Source organism: Eptesicus fuscus, chromosome 23, assembly GCF_027574615.1.
Source record: "Eptesicus fuscus isolate TK198812 chromosome 23, DD_ASM_mEF_20220401, whole genome shotgun sequence".
Lineage (NCBI taxonomy): Eukaryota > Metazoa > Chordata > Mammalia > Chiroptera > Vespertilionidae > Eptesicus > Eptesicus fuscus.
In genome coordinates this window covers 22,592,289-22,607,615 of record NC_072495.1, presented here as the reverse complement: position 1 = coordinate 22,607,615, position 15,327 = coordinate 22,592,289, and the positions used below count along the sequence as shown (strand labels likewise).

General features: G+C 51.5%; 1 protein-coding gene across 1 annotated transcript in view; it reads right to left on the bottom strand.

Annotated features, from left to right (window-relative positions):
* MYO18B (myosin XVIIIB) overlaps positions 1-15,327 on the bottom strand; it is a 168,362-nt gene that overhangs the window by 124,620 nt on the left and 28,415 nt on the right. Inside the window, exons 13-15 of the mRNA XM_054712773.1 lie at positions 4,918-5,091; positions 2,757-2,847; positions 585-777 (exon numbers count right to left, since the gene is read on the bottom strand). Of these exons, the coding sequence (XP_054568748.1) occupies positions 585-777; positions 2,757-2,847; positions 4,918-5,091 (458 nt within the window). The remainder of the gene's footprint in view (positions 1-584; positions 778-2,756; positions 2,848-4,917; positions 5,092-15,327) is intronic.

The window sequence follows — 15,327 nt, the reverse complement described above, 5'->3', positions numbered from 1 at the left end:
GCAATCCATTGAGCAGCTCGCTTCTGATTTCTGTGCTTTTCTTGTGTAGCTGTTGTATTTCAATTTAAACCTTTTTTCCTAGTGAGAAGAGAAGGGCTGGCAGGAAGAAGCCTGCACGCATTCCCCGTTCACACCCAGTTTCTCCTCCTGCAAGGGGACTTGCACCTGCCACTCTAGGATGTTGCCGCACTAGGATCCAAAGAGCACACCCACTGCTTTCACCCAACAACACGGCAAAGGGCTTCCCACATCGGGGCAGACGCAAGTGCAACGTCAGGGGAGGATTTAGCTTCGAGGAGGTGGCAAGGAGGCACTTTCATCTCCAAGAAGGGGCAGCTGTGGGAGCAAGGCCTGGGGAGCCCCATGTTCCTTGGTGTCTCTGAACTGAAGGGCTGGAGGGGGCCATGGACGGAGGCTGGGAGCAAGGGAGAAGGGGGCGCGGCACAGGCCTGGGAGCTAGGCCTGGAGTTAGGGGGTTTTTTTTTGTTCAGTGATGAGCCAAACAGGATGCAGTCATGGCTACGGAGGACCAGGCCTCACACGGCCCGCTGCACCCCGGTGACGGCCCCTCCGCCTGGCCATACCTCCCGGTAGCGCTCCAGCGTGGAGGCGAAGGCCCGCTGGTAGAAAAGCAGCTGCAAGCGCTCGTGGGTGTAGTTGTGACACAGCTCCTCGAAGGTGGCCGCCCGGTCCTTGCCCTGGTGCCGGGGGTTCTGGAAGCCCGGAGAGTCCACCACCATGATGGAGGCCATGGAGAGGTGGTGGGAGGAGAAAGATCTGGGGAGAGAGGGGAAAGGTCCCAAGGTGACACGGCATCTGAGAGCCCCGGTGACCCAAGCCGCCAATGCCCACGTCACAGAGATGGAGAAACTGAGGCAGTGTGCTGGGTGGTTTTGCAGATCCAACGGCTCTACTTTCAAAACCAGGCTCACCACTTACAGGCTGTGTGACCTGGGGTAAGTTAATTAACCTCTCTGAGCATGGATTTCCCCAGCTGTTGAAATGATGGTAGGATGATCCCAAGGACTGTGGTAAGAATCAAAGGAGTTCATGTTTGGCAAGTGCCTCCTGCCGATACCTCAGGCCTTCAGGGAGTGTCCTCCCCACCAGGCCCAGAGGGGAGGAAGGACTTGCTTCAGGTCCCCTGGCAAATTGCTATAAAGTTAGGACTAGAGCCTCCTTCTCTTTCTTGGCAACACACCGCAATAGAAAAAGAATTTTGTTCAGTGCCTCTGTTTATAAAGTTCCTTCAAGCCATCACCTTCTTGGATCCTCTTGATCAATCCTATCACAATGGACAGAGGAGGGATTATCTGCATCAAAATGCAGGAGCTAAGGGACTGGGGAGATGGTCACCTGTGGGCTCCAACCCTCGCTCTGCAAATGAGGGGCTGTGTGTCTTGAGAAAGTTGCCCAACCTCTCTGAGCCAGCCATGGAAGAGAGAATGATGGAGCCGAACTCAGAGAGCTGTCGGGAGGCTTGGAGGTGAGAGCTGTGAACACAGACCCTATTGCATCTGCTATCATCATCAGCATGATCTGCATCCACTTCGAAGGGCCCTTACTCTGAACCTCAGCTCTTCCCCATTACTTGCCGAGGTGTTCCCTCTGTAAGACGGGCCAGTGAGATCAGTCACCGCATAGTGATGTGTGAGGACTAAGTCAGTTAACACGTGGAAAGCGAGACGCCTGCCAGGGGCTGATAAATGGTGGCTGTGGGTACTGTTACCACCAACGCACCCATCGGTGCCCCCATTTAATGGATGCGGCCCCAGAACCAACCGCGAAGTAACTGCCCTCCACGGGCTGAGGCAGCTTCCTCGGTCGGCAGTTCATTTTCTGCCCCCAGTACTCCTTGCTCTAAGCGGGCACATCCCCTTGGCTTCTATACTGGTCTCAAGTGGTAATTATTCCAGGAGCGGGAGAGGGAGTGGATTCTGTGCCCTGGTGACAATGGAGGACCCCAGCTGCGCTGTTGCTACGCACCAGCCTCATGCCTTCACAGGATGTCAGGAGCCTAATTACGCTCCTGCTTTCACAGAGGAGGGGGCACTTGCCTGGTTCTGGATCCGCACCACTGGAATTGCTCAAAGATTTACAAGGGCGGGCTCCGAGCTGCCTCATCGCAATAGGAAACGGAGGCTACGACGTCTGCAGCCGGGAAGGCACACATCCTGGCCCACTTGGAAATTCTCCCCTGGTGGTTCCCCCTTCCCAGGAGGAAAGTTTAGAAAAATAAGTGGATGGGAGCACTCCGGTGGGTTGTTCAGGGAAACGTGAAGGTATGAGGGAGGAGTATAGCATTGTGTTTGCATCCCAGCTCCACCTGCCTCAGTCATCTCATCTGTACAATGGGCTGATGTGAATATCAAATGATCAGAGGAGTTGCGTTTAAACAATTAACGCAGGCCCTGGCCCTTTGTAGGTGCCCCCCGGAATCATTAGCTTTTATTGTTGGTGTTTAGGATCTTGGTTAGGAAGAGTTATTTAATTTCCTTATTTCTCTGAATCCTCACAATGACCCTGGGGGATAGAGCTCTTTTGCATTTGCAGAAGGGGAGATCAGAGAGGCGCACTGATTTGCCAGCATCACACAGCCAGTGGGCGGCTGAGGTGGAATTTCAACCTGACACTATGCGACGAAGAAAATCCACTCTCCAGCCCCCAAATCCCCTACTCCGCTCACCTGCCCACGCTTGGGCTCGTCGTGTACCTGCAAAGAGGCTGGCTTTGTGCCAGGGAATGGCTGCGGTTACCTGTTGATGAGTGAGACCACGGCAGCAAAAAGCTCTTGGTACAGGCCCGAGGCCATCCCCTCCACACACTCCACACCCGTCATCTTGAGCCCTGAAATTGGGAAGAGGAAAGGGTCAGGATCACCACTGGCCTTAGAGAACCCCCTTCCCTCACACACAACCCCCCACCTCCCTCCATCGCCCCGCTGAAGTCACATACTCATGTTCTTAGGACCAAGTATCTTATCAGGATTTCTAGGATCCTGCTCATCCCTCAGGGCTCAGCTCAATGTCACCTCCTCAGGGAAGCCAGCCTTGATCAGCACCCCATTAAGCCAATTCCTAGCTCAACCTTGCTTCTTTTTAAAATTAATTTAGAGAGGCATTATTGATATACAAAAAGCTCTACCTTCCTATTGTATACATCCTGGTAAGTTTGATAGTAAGTATACATCACCATAAACATAACCATCACCTCTAAGAGTTTCCTCCCCCTCTCTTTGTGTGTGTGTGTGTGTGTGTGTGTGTGTGTGTGTGTGTACACGTGATAAGAACATGTGACATAAGATTTACCCTACAAAAAAATTTTCATTACGTAATACAGCATTGCTAACTACAGGTACTATGCTGTACAGTAGACACACTCACCTCCTGATCATCTCACTCCTCTGGTCCTCTACTCTCCAGGATGTATTCATCCTGCATAAGGGAAACTACGTATCCTCTGGCTAATATCTCCCCCGCCCCCCGTCCCCAGCCTTTGGTCACCACCATTCTACTCTCTGCCTCTCTGGCTCCGCCGTTTTCAGATTTCTGACGTAAGTGGGCTCGTGGCGTACATTATCCAAACGTGCCACTTGCTGCAGCATGGAGGGACTTCGAGGGCGTTACGCTCCGTGAAATAAGCCAGACACAGAAGGACAGAGCTACGCTGCTTTCCCAGCACCGACCTCAGCATGTCCTGCAGGTGTGCTTATGTCATCAACCTGTGTGCCCCCCTCCCCCATCCCGGGGCTGAGAGTGACCTGAGGATAGGACGGTCTCTGGTTGGCTGGCTCCCAAACCCCCAGTGCCTGGCACATAGTGGGAACTCTGTGAGTGCTTGTTGTTCTCTCTTTCGGGAGGGAAATTTGGCAATTTTATATCAGACGCCATAAAATGTTCATATACTTGGACTTAATAGTGTCACTCAGAGGCTTTTATTCTAATGAAATATTCAGAGAAACAAGGATTTCTGGGTACAAATGTTCTCCCGATTGCTGATCAAATTGGCAAAAATCACTTTTTTCAAAACAACTTAAATATCCAACAATAGCAAAGGGATTAATTTGTAGTCCATCCATACAAAAGAATGCTTTAAAATGGGTAGAGAAGAATACTGAATGAGATGAAAAAGTGCCTACCTCCATTGTTAGGAGGAATAAAAAAGCTTACAAACTAAGATACTTGTTGTCTCAATTTTGTTTAAACACACACACACACACACACACACACACACACACACACACACTCATTGGTCCCATAGAAATAGCCAGCCTTGGTTAGAGTGCATTGAACGAAGTGGGGTGAGGGGGTGAGGAGTCGGGGTGGAGGGCTGAGGGTGTCAGATCACAGATCCTGACCCTTTAGATTTCTGGTTCCATCTACAGAATTGGAAACACCAGTCCCCAGTCTGCATGCACCGGTGCCTGGAGAAATACTCCTGCTTGTATATTCCAGGCAGCCCGCTGCAGCCCCAAAGCATTTCCCATCCCTCCTTTAACTTCACCCCCAACCTGGGCCGTTGCTAGGCAACCCACAGCCTCCTAGCATCTCTAAACCTGCCAGTCCCCTGCCTGCTTAACATCTACCCTGGAGACCTCAGCCTGAGAGCTTGACTCAGCCTCACAAAACAGTGTGTGCACATGTCTCGGCGTGTGTGTGTGTGTGTGTGTGTGTGTGTACCTTTTCGTGGTGTGTATGTCTGTGTACAAGTGGTGGTATGTGTCTTGAACATGTTTGTGACTGTGTGAGGAAAATGCATGTGTCTATGAGTGTGCGGTGTACATTTGTGTGCACCTGGAAAGCCTGCATGTGGTAGACCCTCGTTCCATCCTTGGTGAGTAGGGGAAGGAATGCTAGTATGTCCCCAGGAGCGGGCCCGGCAGGGACCCTGCCCACCCAGAGAGGCAGCCCTTTCTACCTGAGCTGGTCTCCTCGTCCTCGAGGCCCCGGCGGCTTGACCCGGATGTCACTTGCTCGATGATCTGTCGCAGGTGGTGCTTGAAGGTGGCCGTGTTCAGCTCCTCGTACTCACAGCCCAGGGCCTCCGCGGCGTGGTTTGCCCACTCAAACCTCATAAACTGCTTCCGGCCCACTGCGAGGGGGACAGGTAGAAGTATGGCGGTGAGTCCTGGGCATGGGGTGGGCGGGCGTCCAAGAGAACCGGGGACTTTCAGACCACCCACCTATCCTTAGCAGAAGCCTGAACACCGGCCCAGACCTGGGCCCCTAGCAGATGACCCCTGGGCAGGGGTCAGATTTCCCAAGAGACATGTTTATCCTACTTCCTTGACACTTGCATCCTTCACTCTTTGAAAGCGATTAGAAATACCGTAGGGAACACACTAAACGTGGAATTGGGGAATGGTGAGTAAAAGTATGAATTTTCTACCCACGTATTCACTTATCTATCCATCTACCCATCCACCACTTCCTGCCATCCACGTACCTATCCATTCAATGACCCACTCAGCCACCACCCAGCCATCTAGCCACCCATTTATTCAACACATATTTACTCAGTTCCTACTGTGTGACAGGCACTGTGAGAGGCACTGGGAAGTCAATGATGAGCAAGACAGACAAAGCTTACAGTCTCTGAGGGGATGAAACAATAAACAAGTAAATAGATAACAAGATAATTTCCGGGGATAAATTATAGTTAGATTTTTTCTCTTTACTAAAATAAAACAGGGTGATGAGATCAAGAAAAACTGAAGGAGTTGCTAAGGATCTATGGTGGTCAGAGAGGGCTTCTACAGAGGCCGTGATATGAACTGGGTTATGAAAGGTGAGAGGTGCTGGCCACACAAGGAACCAGGAAGAGCTCTAGAGGTAGGAGGAGGAGGCAGTGCAAAGGCCCTGAGGCAGAAACCAGCATGGTGTGTAAGAAAAATGGCAAGGCCAAGGTGGCTGCGATATAAAGAGGGGAGGGGAGCAGCCAGATGAGGTTGAAGAAGCAATGGGGAGCCGCGCTACGGATGATCATAAGGACATTTAAGATCAGCAACAAAGACGTTGTACGACACGGACAATGCTTACAGTCACATGTTAAGGGTAAACCAACCCATGGTATGATGTGAACTGTGTAAATCACTCTAAGCTGCTGCAAAAAATAATAAGAAAAAACATCCAAATGTTAACAATCACAGCTGAGTAAGGGGATTCTGTGTTTTCCAAGTTTTCTATACTGGCTGTATACTAATTTTGTAATCCACGTAAAAAAAATAAATGAGTTATTAAAACAAATGACAGTGTCATAATTAAATAATTTCCCCCCATAGCTTATCTTCCCATAAATGTGTCTCCGTCTTTGAAGTAAGAACCACAGCCGCCCACAGAGATTTCACGATCCATCAGAAAGAGATCACGGGGCCCAATTCTTCGAGGGGACGCCTTGAACAATCGGCCTGGTTTAAGGCTAAATTGGAAATCTGGAAAAAGACTTTATCCGGGACTTTGACGCCACGCAAATAGAAGGAGCTCTGGCCCATCACTCCGGGCCACACGTCACCACTGCTTTTCATTGGGGTCCTCCTATTGCCTGACACTGCTGCCTCTGTTTTACAGATTACTCCCTTTTTACTGATGATGAAACAGATATTCAGAGAGGTAACATGGCTTAGCAAAAAGTCCTGCCGCTTTCAAAAATGATAAAGAAGGTGAGGACGATGGTGGCGATGAGAACGGTGGCCACTCCTTGACCCCATTTTATCTGACATGTCATCTGTGTTCAGCTCATGGCTTTGGAGTCAGAAAGTTCTGCATTAGAATTCCTGATAAGACACGTGGAAAAGGCTCAACACATGTGAGTTGTAGTTACTCATCATCATCATCATCATCAAATCTTCACAGGAGTCCCAGAAAGCAGTATTATTATTCCCATTTTATAACATGAGAAAACTGACCTCGGGGGTCACCACAAGTCAGACCGATACTAGGTGGAAAAACTATTTCCCCCAAGTCAGCCCTTCCAACACCACCTGCAGGGAATGCCCCATATCCTTGTGACCCTAGAGAGGACTTCCTTTTCCATGGACCCACTTATCCTTTTCACTTAAACACGCTGCAGAAGGAAATGTACAGTATAGCACACACATGAGAACCCATTTGTTGGAGGAGGTCACTCACAGAACGTGACCACCAGTTGACCCAGGAGCTGGACCTGGGCAATCGGAGGCTCCTCCCCCTCCCCTGTCCTTGGAATGTACCCTCTGCGCACCGTTCCCACACGGGGAGCTGCTCCAGGGCCCCAGCCTGGAGAGCGTGAGGAGCTGATGACAACATCTGGGCTGAATACGTACTGAATGACCTCCTTGGGCCTCTACAGAAACGTTTAAGATCCTGGCAGGTGTGGCCGCCCAAGGCACACCTCACAGGCAGGTCCCCTGTTAATCCAGCCACCTACCAAGGGAGGGACCTGCCTCTTCCTTCCGTCTCTCCTGGCCCTGCGCGTGCGGGGGCCGCTGCGAACCAACACCATTATCAGTTGTCACAGACAGAAAGTAGAACTGAATACAACATGAGCACAAAAATATCATTAGAATCTCATTAGATACAGTTACCTGGGAGCCAGAGGGCTGCTCTCTCTGTTAAGAAGAAAGAGAGGCATTAAAGGCCATTAGCCCTGAATGAGACTTTCGTCTTCCTGGGCAGAGGGGGGTGAGGGTGACAGGAAATTAAAGAGGCTATAACTGTCGAGGCAGGCGATGTCCTGTCCCTCTCCTGCGCCCTCCCCTCTCCACTGCCACTCTCCAAAACAGCCCCCCACACTCCGCCTGCAGTGACCTTCCGTCTGAAAGGAGGAGCGGGGAATGGACGCAGCAGGACTCTAAATCCTGCCTGATGTAAGGGGCATGTTTCCAAACACACAGAGCAGAACCCCGCTGCTGAAATCCAGGAGGCACACAGGGAACTGGGCCAGGAAAATGCACCTTCTGCTCCCACCTCCCCGAAGGCGGGCCGTGCGCTACATCCAGCTGCGGGTTCCTCTATCTCGGCTCACACACGGCTCAGCTCTGTGGTGGGCTTCCACCCAGCCGATCTCGGGATCCTCTCCTTCTTCTGCGAGCATCACCCCGGTAGGAAGGCTCCCCGGTGCGCCCTACGCGTCACCCCTCCTCGGTCTCACCCACCGAAGAGAAAGAATCAGAAATGCCCAACAGGATTACAAAGGCGACCTTAATATCCTAATGTCAGGCAAGCAGCTCCCCCAGGCCAGGCACTGAGCTGAGCCCTGAGCACCCACGGCCTCACCGAATCCTCCCTGCAGCCCTGTGAGGTCAGGGGGACTTCCCGGGGTCATGCAGCTGGTAAGCAGCAGAGGCAGGACTTGAACTCGGGCCTCCTGGCTCCAGCACGCAAGACCCTAAACGTGGCATCATGCGGAGGGGCCTCCTCTCAGAAGGGGGCCCTGTTCCAAAGTCAGAGTCGGAGGTGAAAAACCAAGTGCCCTTAAAGTTTCCCTTAGTTGCCCATGACATACAGTATGGCAGCGCATCCACAATCCCAACACAGCCAGCTTGCCTTCAGGGGCCATGACCTATGCAAAATACGTGTCTGTAGCCCCTGGATGTAGGATGCATGTGTGATGGGACCACCCTCCCTTGAGTCTGTTTCATATTTTTAAATGATTAGCAAATAACACTTCTATTCTGTTCTTGGTGGCTAAGGGTCCGTGCAGCCCGCCATGCCTGGAGGAGGCACACCTGAGCCAGTCTACGCTGCGGGGGAGGATGGTGGTGTGACCTTGGCTGATCTCCCAGAGGCCTTGCAAGGTCAGCGGGCTGAGTGTTGTTGAGCCTGATTCTACAGGAGAGGCCACTGAGTCACAGAAACGGATACGGCCCAGCGCTAAGTCACCCGGCATAGGAACAACTGAGCTACAACTTGATTCTAGGTCCCCAGGGAGAGGGAACAAAGGAGAAACGGGGAAAAGGAAAAAGGAAGGAGCCGGGGAAAGGAATGGCACTTCATTTTCTGAGCTGCTCAAATCCACCTGCAAAGGCAGGTTGTGTTTTTCTTTCCCTTTATGCTCGACACAAAGAGAGACAGAGAGAGAGGGGGAAAAATAACATGACTGTTGTCCCCTGTGCGCCATGAGTTCAATTGCTATCAATTACCGTGGCCTCCTGTATGTATTAATAACCAAGTTATTTCTCTTTCCCACAATAGCCGTGCTGGTGCTGACTTACTGAACACGGGGTGACTTATTTATAATGCCGGTGCATCGGTTCACAGAGCCTCACATGGAGGCTGACAATGCAGGGCCCCGGGAGGAGGGGGCCACCTGCAGGGAAGAGATAAGCCTGAAAGGCTGTAGATGCTACCAGAAAAGGCAGCGCTCCAGAGACAGACTTCCAGCGTTCAAATCCCACCTGTCTCCACTTGGAACCTCAGTTTCCTCTTCTGTAAAATGGGAATCTACCCCCATGGAGTTCCTGAGAGGCCTCGGGGAGGTTGTACGTGCAGATCACTTAGCAAAGGACCTGCCCGTTAAACTCTGATCACATTCAGATTTCTGCCCAGGGACATCCAGCAAATTCCTATTGGAAAATGTCACCCTCTCAGAGGCCAGAATTTCAAGCCTCTTCCTGCTTCTTAGGGCTCCTTCCTGTTCCCACTGCCCCCAGATGCCATGCTGCCCCACAAATCTTGGCATACTGTTCCACCTGCCCAGCCTGGGAGAAAGTTGCCATCTGCCCCAGGGCCTTTGCGTGTCTGCAGTCAGTGCTCCCTGTAAGGCCTGGTCAACAAGCGTCTATAAATTGCTGCTCAGTTGCTCATAATCAAACAGGAATCACTGCCCACAACCTGGCAGCTGGCGAGACAACACAGAGACCACGCCCAGTGCTCTGGGGAACATGAGCAGGTGTTCTGGAAGAAGTCGGCTTGCTGAACAAAGCAGTTAGGGCAGCATCCGATTAAATGTAGCAAAACAGGCTGCATTCCTGCAGGACTTCTCAGAGCTTTGAGTGTGCCAATGTGCACTGGAAATTTACAAGAGGGGAGCCTGGGTAGGGGTCTCCTGAACTAATTTGATCTCACCTCTGTGAGCCTCAGTTTCTGTATCTGTAAAATGGGGTGGCTCCTCTCCCAAAGGGTCATTTTCAAGATAAAAACGAGACACTGGGTGTGAAGCTGCCTGGGAGTGTCCCCAGAGGAGGGGATCCACATTGAGGAGGAGAGTCATCATGGAGACCTCAGCCAAATGGGGTCACCATCACTCGTCACTCAAGGGGGGTCTGTAGGAGCAAAGACTTGGGGTGGGACCAGCAACAAATCTGTGAATGACTTGCCTAAGGCCACAGAGCTAGCAGGGTAGAAGCCAGGATCAAATCCCATTACCATCATTATAATCATCACCACAATCACCAAATCCACCATCATCACCACCATCAACATCATCACTATATACATCACCATCACCACCATCACCACCACAATCACCATATCCACCATCATCACCACCATCCCCATCCCCACCACCATCACCATATCTATCATCACTAACACAATCACCATATCCATTATCATGACCATCACCACCATCATCATCACCACAATCACCATATCCATCATCATGACCAACATCACCACCACCATCATCACCACTATCACAATCACCATCACTATCCATCATCATCATCACCATCACCACCACCATCACCACTACCACCATCACCACCACCACCACCACCATCGTTATCATCATCATTAGCAGTATTGTTATGCTCTGTCTCTGAACGATGAGTCCAGATAGTCACACTAGAGTTTTCACTGAGCCATCGCTATCTCTTCACCAACAACAGGTTAATGGAGTCTCTGGTGATCAAGGCTGAAAGAGACCCCAGAGAGTATCTAGTTCACCCCCATTGGGAATGTCTTTTCTCCTCTCTGACCATCAGTTTCCTGATCTGTAAAATGGGATAATTGTACCTACTCCAAGGGGTTGTTGAGATGGCCAAAGCACTTAGTGCCTAGCAGTCAGCACTGGATAAATGTTAGCTGCCCTGATTATCTGTGGGGAACAGAGGCCACGAAGATGGGAGAGGACTTCGTAAGGCCAGCCTGTGAGTGAGTGGCTTGGCCAATCTGAAACCTGGTCCCTGCCCTTGTTCCTGAGGCGTGGGGCTGCCGGGCAGTGCCGCCTTTTAGCATCAGCCACTTCTGGGTTTTGCTTTTTTTTTTTTTTAAATATAATTGTTTACATCCCAGAGCAGCCATTCCAGCTTAATGAATGAATTCAATATGCTTAGAAAACACAGAATAAATCCTTGCTTGTGGCCCAGAATAGGCCTGGCTGCACCAGCTGTCGGGCAGGGAGCCAAGCCACCAGCTGGGGGAGGGCGGAGGATGTGGGGTCTGCGGTTACAGGAAGGCAGGAGAGTGGGGCTGGGCCCAGGAGGAGACAGGCTTCAGGGTTGCTGGGTCCCAGGACAGAGCAATGAAACCTCCAGGTTGTAGGGCCGAGTGCTAATCCTCTCTTACTCAGAGATTCAGAGATCTGTCAGTCTCCAGGGGCCAGAGCAGGGGTCTTTATGTTGGTGCCTTGCTGATGGAAACATGGAGGCCCCAGGCCTTGCCCAATGGGGTTCCTCTGCCTGGAGCACCCTCCCCAATTTTTTCTGTTTTTGAGATTGAGCTCAAGGGTGCCAGGCCCTGGAGTGGGGCAGACCATTCTGAACATGGGGTGTCTCCTGCCTAGGACTTTCTCTTGGCATCACCAATGCACTTGTCTGGGTCCCCCTCCATTGATCAGACTGAAATCCTGTCTTGAAAATTCCGGTTGGTGTCCCAGGAGAGCTAAGGACCTGCCAACCAATAGGTATAGAAGAGAGATAAGGAAGAAAGAGAGAAGGAGAAAGTGGAGAGAGACTAGTTGAGACAAAAAGGAAGGGATAAAAGGAGAGAAGGAGGAAAGAAATGAGGGAGGAGAGGAGAAGGAAGATGAAAAGGAGTGGGTAGGAGGGGGCTGAGCGAAATAAACAGCAAAGGCCCAGGAGTCCAGAGACTGATTCTAGTCCCTGCACCTCTCCTGCAGCCTCACTGTGTGACCCTGAGCAAGTCCCTTCCCCTCTCTGGGCCTTGGCCCCTGCCCTGTACAAAGAGGGGCTCAGTCAGGCCTGCCAGTCTAGCTCCTTCTCAGCACGTGGACTCTCCAGCCCTGCAGGGAGGTCCCAGAGCTCGGCATATGGGAGATGGTCCCTGGCTTCTGCCATCGTGCAGGGAGGTCTACTAGGGCAGGTGAGGCTCTGGGAAGCTGAGTTTGCCATCCGAGGCCCTCTGCACAGAGGAGCCATCTCGCCCAGACTGCAGCTGCCCTGCTTCTTCTGACTCAATGGCTCTCAATGGCTCTTAACCCAGGGCCTGAAGAAGGAAGCAAGGCTGGTCCCACCAGCTGGGGCCCAGACACCAACCCTACTCCACGCTCCTGGGGAAAATGGAGGGAGGTGCGTGTGTCCTGAGCTCTGAGCACCTGGGACAGGTGTGCAGTTGTCTCATTAGAGCCAGGAAGCAGCTGGAGGGGGGGTGGGCAGGAGGGAGATGCCCCTCTCGGTTGCTGAGAGCCAGTTGGAGGACTGACCTCTGCTCCCCCAAGCCCTGCCTGCTCCACGGATGGAAACAAACGTGACATCAGGGAAGAAAAGAGAGGACAGGCCAAGCGTCTGTTTTGGAGTGGCAGACAGAGATGGGGGTCCCGAAGTGGAGGCCGCAGGTCCATTGTGAAGGGCCACGCCTTCCTCTGACCCTCAGTGACACAGTGCACGGCAGGCAGAGGTCCAGTTTCCTGCTACTTAGAGCTGTGTGACCCTGAGTTAGTGTCTTCACCTCTCTGAGCCTGGGTTTCTCCACCTACAAACAGGAATGATAACAGCAGTGCCTACCCGATAGGCATGGGAGGGTTCAAGGAGCCAACCCGTGTAAACACCCAGGGAAATGCAAATGTTAAACTTTTGACCCACTGGCAGTTCCATGTCCAGGAAGCCACGCCTTCAAACCCTCCCTCATGGGCACAACCCCCACATACAGGGATGTTCAGTGTGGTGGTTGAGAACACCAAAGAGCAGGAAGTGCCCTGAAGGATCAGCAGGACTGTTACATAGGTGGAGGCCCACCCACTCCAGGCAAGCCCTTGCCATCAACAAAGAGAATCAGGGAATCACTATGACCCCGAGTGCAGAGGTCAAGACTCGCTGTGAGATGGGAAGAGCAAAAGGCACAGAAATGGAGATGGTGCGGACCCATCTGTGTAAAGACACCAACCAACCAACCAGATATTTGTTATGTGTGCAATGTAGCTAAATGACATTTTAAAGGCCTGAATATAAGCCTGTCATTTAGGTTGCAGTAATACACCCATCTCATTTCCTGGTGTTAATAATGTGCTAACTACAGCTGGGTACAGTGCAGCCACGGGAAAGCTCACGGGGCTCTATGTACTGTTGTCCCGGCTTCCTGTGAGTCTATAATTATTGCAAATAAAAAAGTGTATCAGAGCCCTGGGTAGTGTGACTCAGTTGGTTTGAGCTTAGTCCCATGCGTGGAAGGATCGCCAGTTCGGTTCTCAGTCAGGGCACATGCCCAGGTTGCAGCTTTGATTCCGGGTTGGGGTACATGCAGGAAGCGGCCAATCAATGTTTCTCTCTCTCTCCCTCTCCCTTCTTCTCTCTCTAAATTGATTTAAAAAATTTTTTTTTAATTTTAACAGGAAAAAAACAACAGCCTGTCAAGGTAGTGACACTCTCCTGTGTGACCATGTCATGGTGGACCCCTGTCATATGCATCTGTCAACTCCCATGGAATGTACAACTCTAAGAGTGAAGCCTTGTGTAAACTATAGACTTTAGTTAACAGCAGTGTATCCACATTGGCTCTTCTGTTGTAATAAATGTCACCTCTAAACATTAACAATGGCTGCTTCTGAGGACGCAGGGATTTGGGGGCTGAGGAGAGACAGTTGTTCATTCTATATTCTTCTATATTGTTTCCATTTTTCACAGGAAGACAACTTCGCAGTGTTGCATATGCAGTAGCTTTAAGACAATAAAGACAGTAAAACACTTTGCCAGGTGCCATTTGAATATACAATCATCGCCTTATGTTGGTCGCATCACTGTTGCTATTCCCACCGGCCTTTGGCACGCGGGGTCTTGCTCCAGCTCGGGGAGCGACTGGCCACCTCCTTCTATTCCTGGATCGAGTGCCCTGGTTGCTGGATGTCGGGGTGCCCCAGCAGAAAGCAGGGGGCTGGGCTCTTGTCATTATTGCTGCTGTCTCTCCTTCCTGCAGGCCCCTCAAGGCTCCCCGGGTTACAGCCCGATCCATTCGGGGGCTGACATCTTTATTACGGCAGGCGGGGAGTTGCCGGGCCGACTGGCAGCCTCCCTTCATCAGCCCATTACGCGGCCCCGCGTTGGGTTATGTATGAGCCTGACTGCGCCGTACATCAGGCAACGGGGTCAGCAGCAAGCAAACCGGCAAACTGAGTGAAAGACAAATGAATTAAACCTCCCACCAGCCTTCCGAGAAAAACGAAAGCAAAGCGACGCGGCCATCAAGGCAGGCATTGCTCATCCTTGTTACTCTTTTGGATTCTGAACGTTATTGTCATTTTTGCGAAGTGATGATGGACAGCGGGCAGAGTGACAAACAGTCTCAGACTTTCCGGGGGGAAGTCTACAACGTCTCTGACAGCGACGGGACCACAGGATAGGAGAGGATTCAAGACCAGCCTAAGTCAGTCTTGCAGAGTGGAGCTTCACCAAGGAAAACCCCCCTGGATGGTGGATGGATGTTCTATTAATAACATTAGCAATAATAATCACAATGGCAGAGAGCTTTATATGACATATTTATGTTAAATGTTGTAAGCCTCCAGAACCCTAAGAAGCAGGCACTATCATCACCCCCTTTTACAGGTGAGGAGACTGAGTCTCGGAGGTCAGGAGACTCACTAATGACGCAGGAGCACCGGAATTGAACGCAGGTCCCCCTGGTCCAGGAGGCCTCGCCTTTAGCTCCGACTGTGAGCTCTCCTGCCTCTACTCTGCTCAACAGGATGACCTTCCAGATGGAGGAACGGAGACGGGAGATTGAACAGAGAAGGGAGGACTGGGTGGAAATTAGACGGAGCTGTTAGGAGTGAGGCGAAGACCCAGGCACCTAGAATGCACCCAAGGACTGGGCCAGCTGGGCAGCCTCCTAGAGGAGAAAAGCAGAGGCTTTGGAGGAAGACAGACACTGATTCTAACCTCAGCTCCACTACACGATGCTGTGTGACCCTGGCAAAGTTACACAACCTCTCTGGGCCTCAGCATCCTGAACCAAA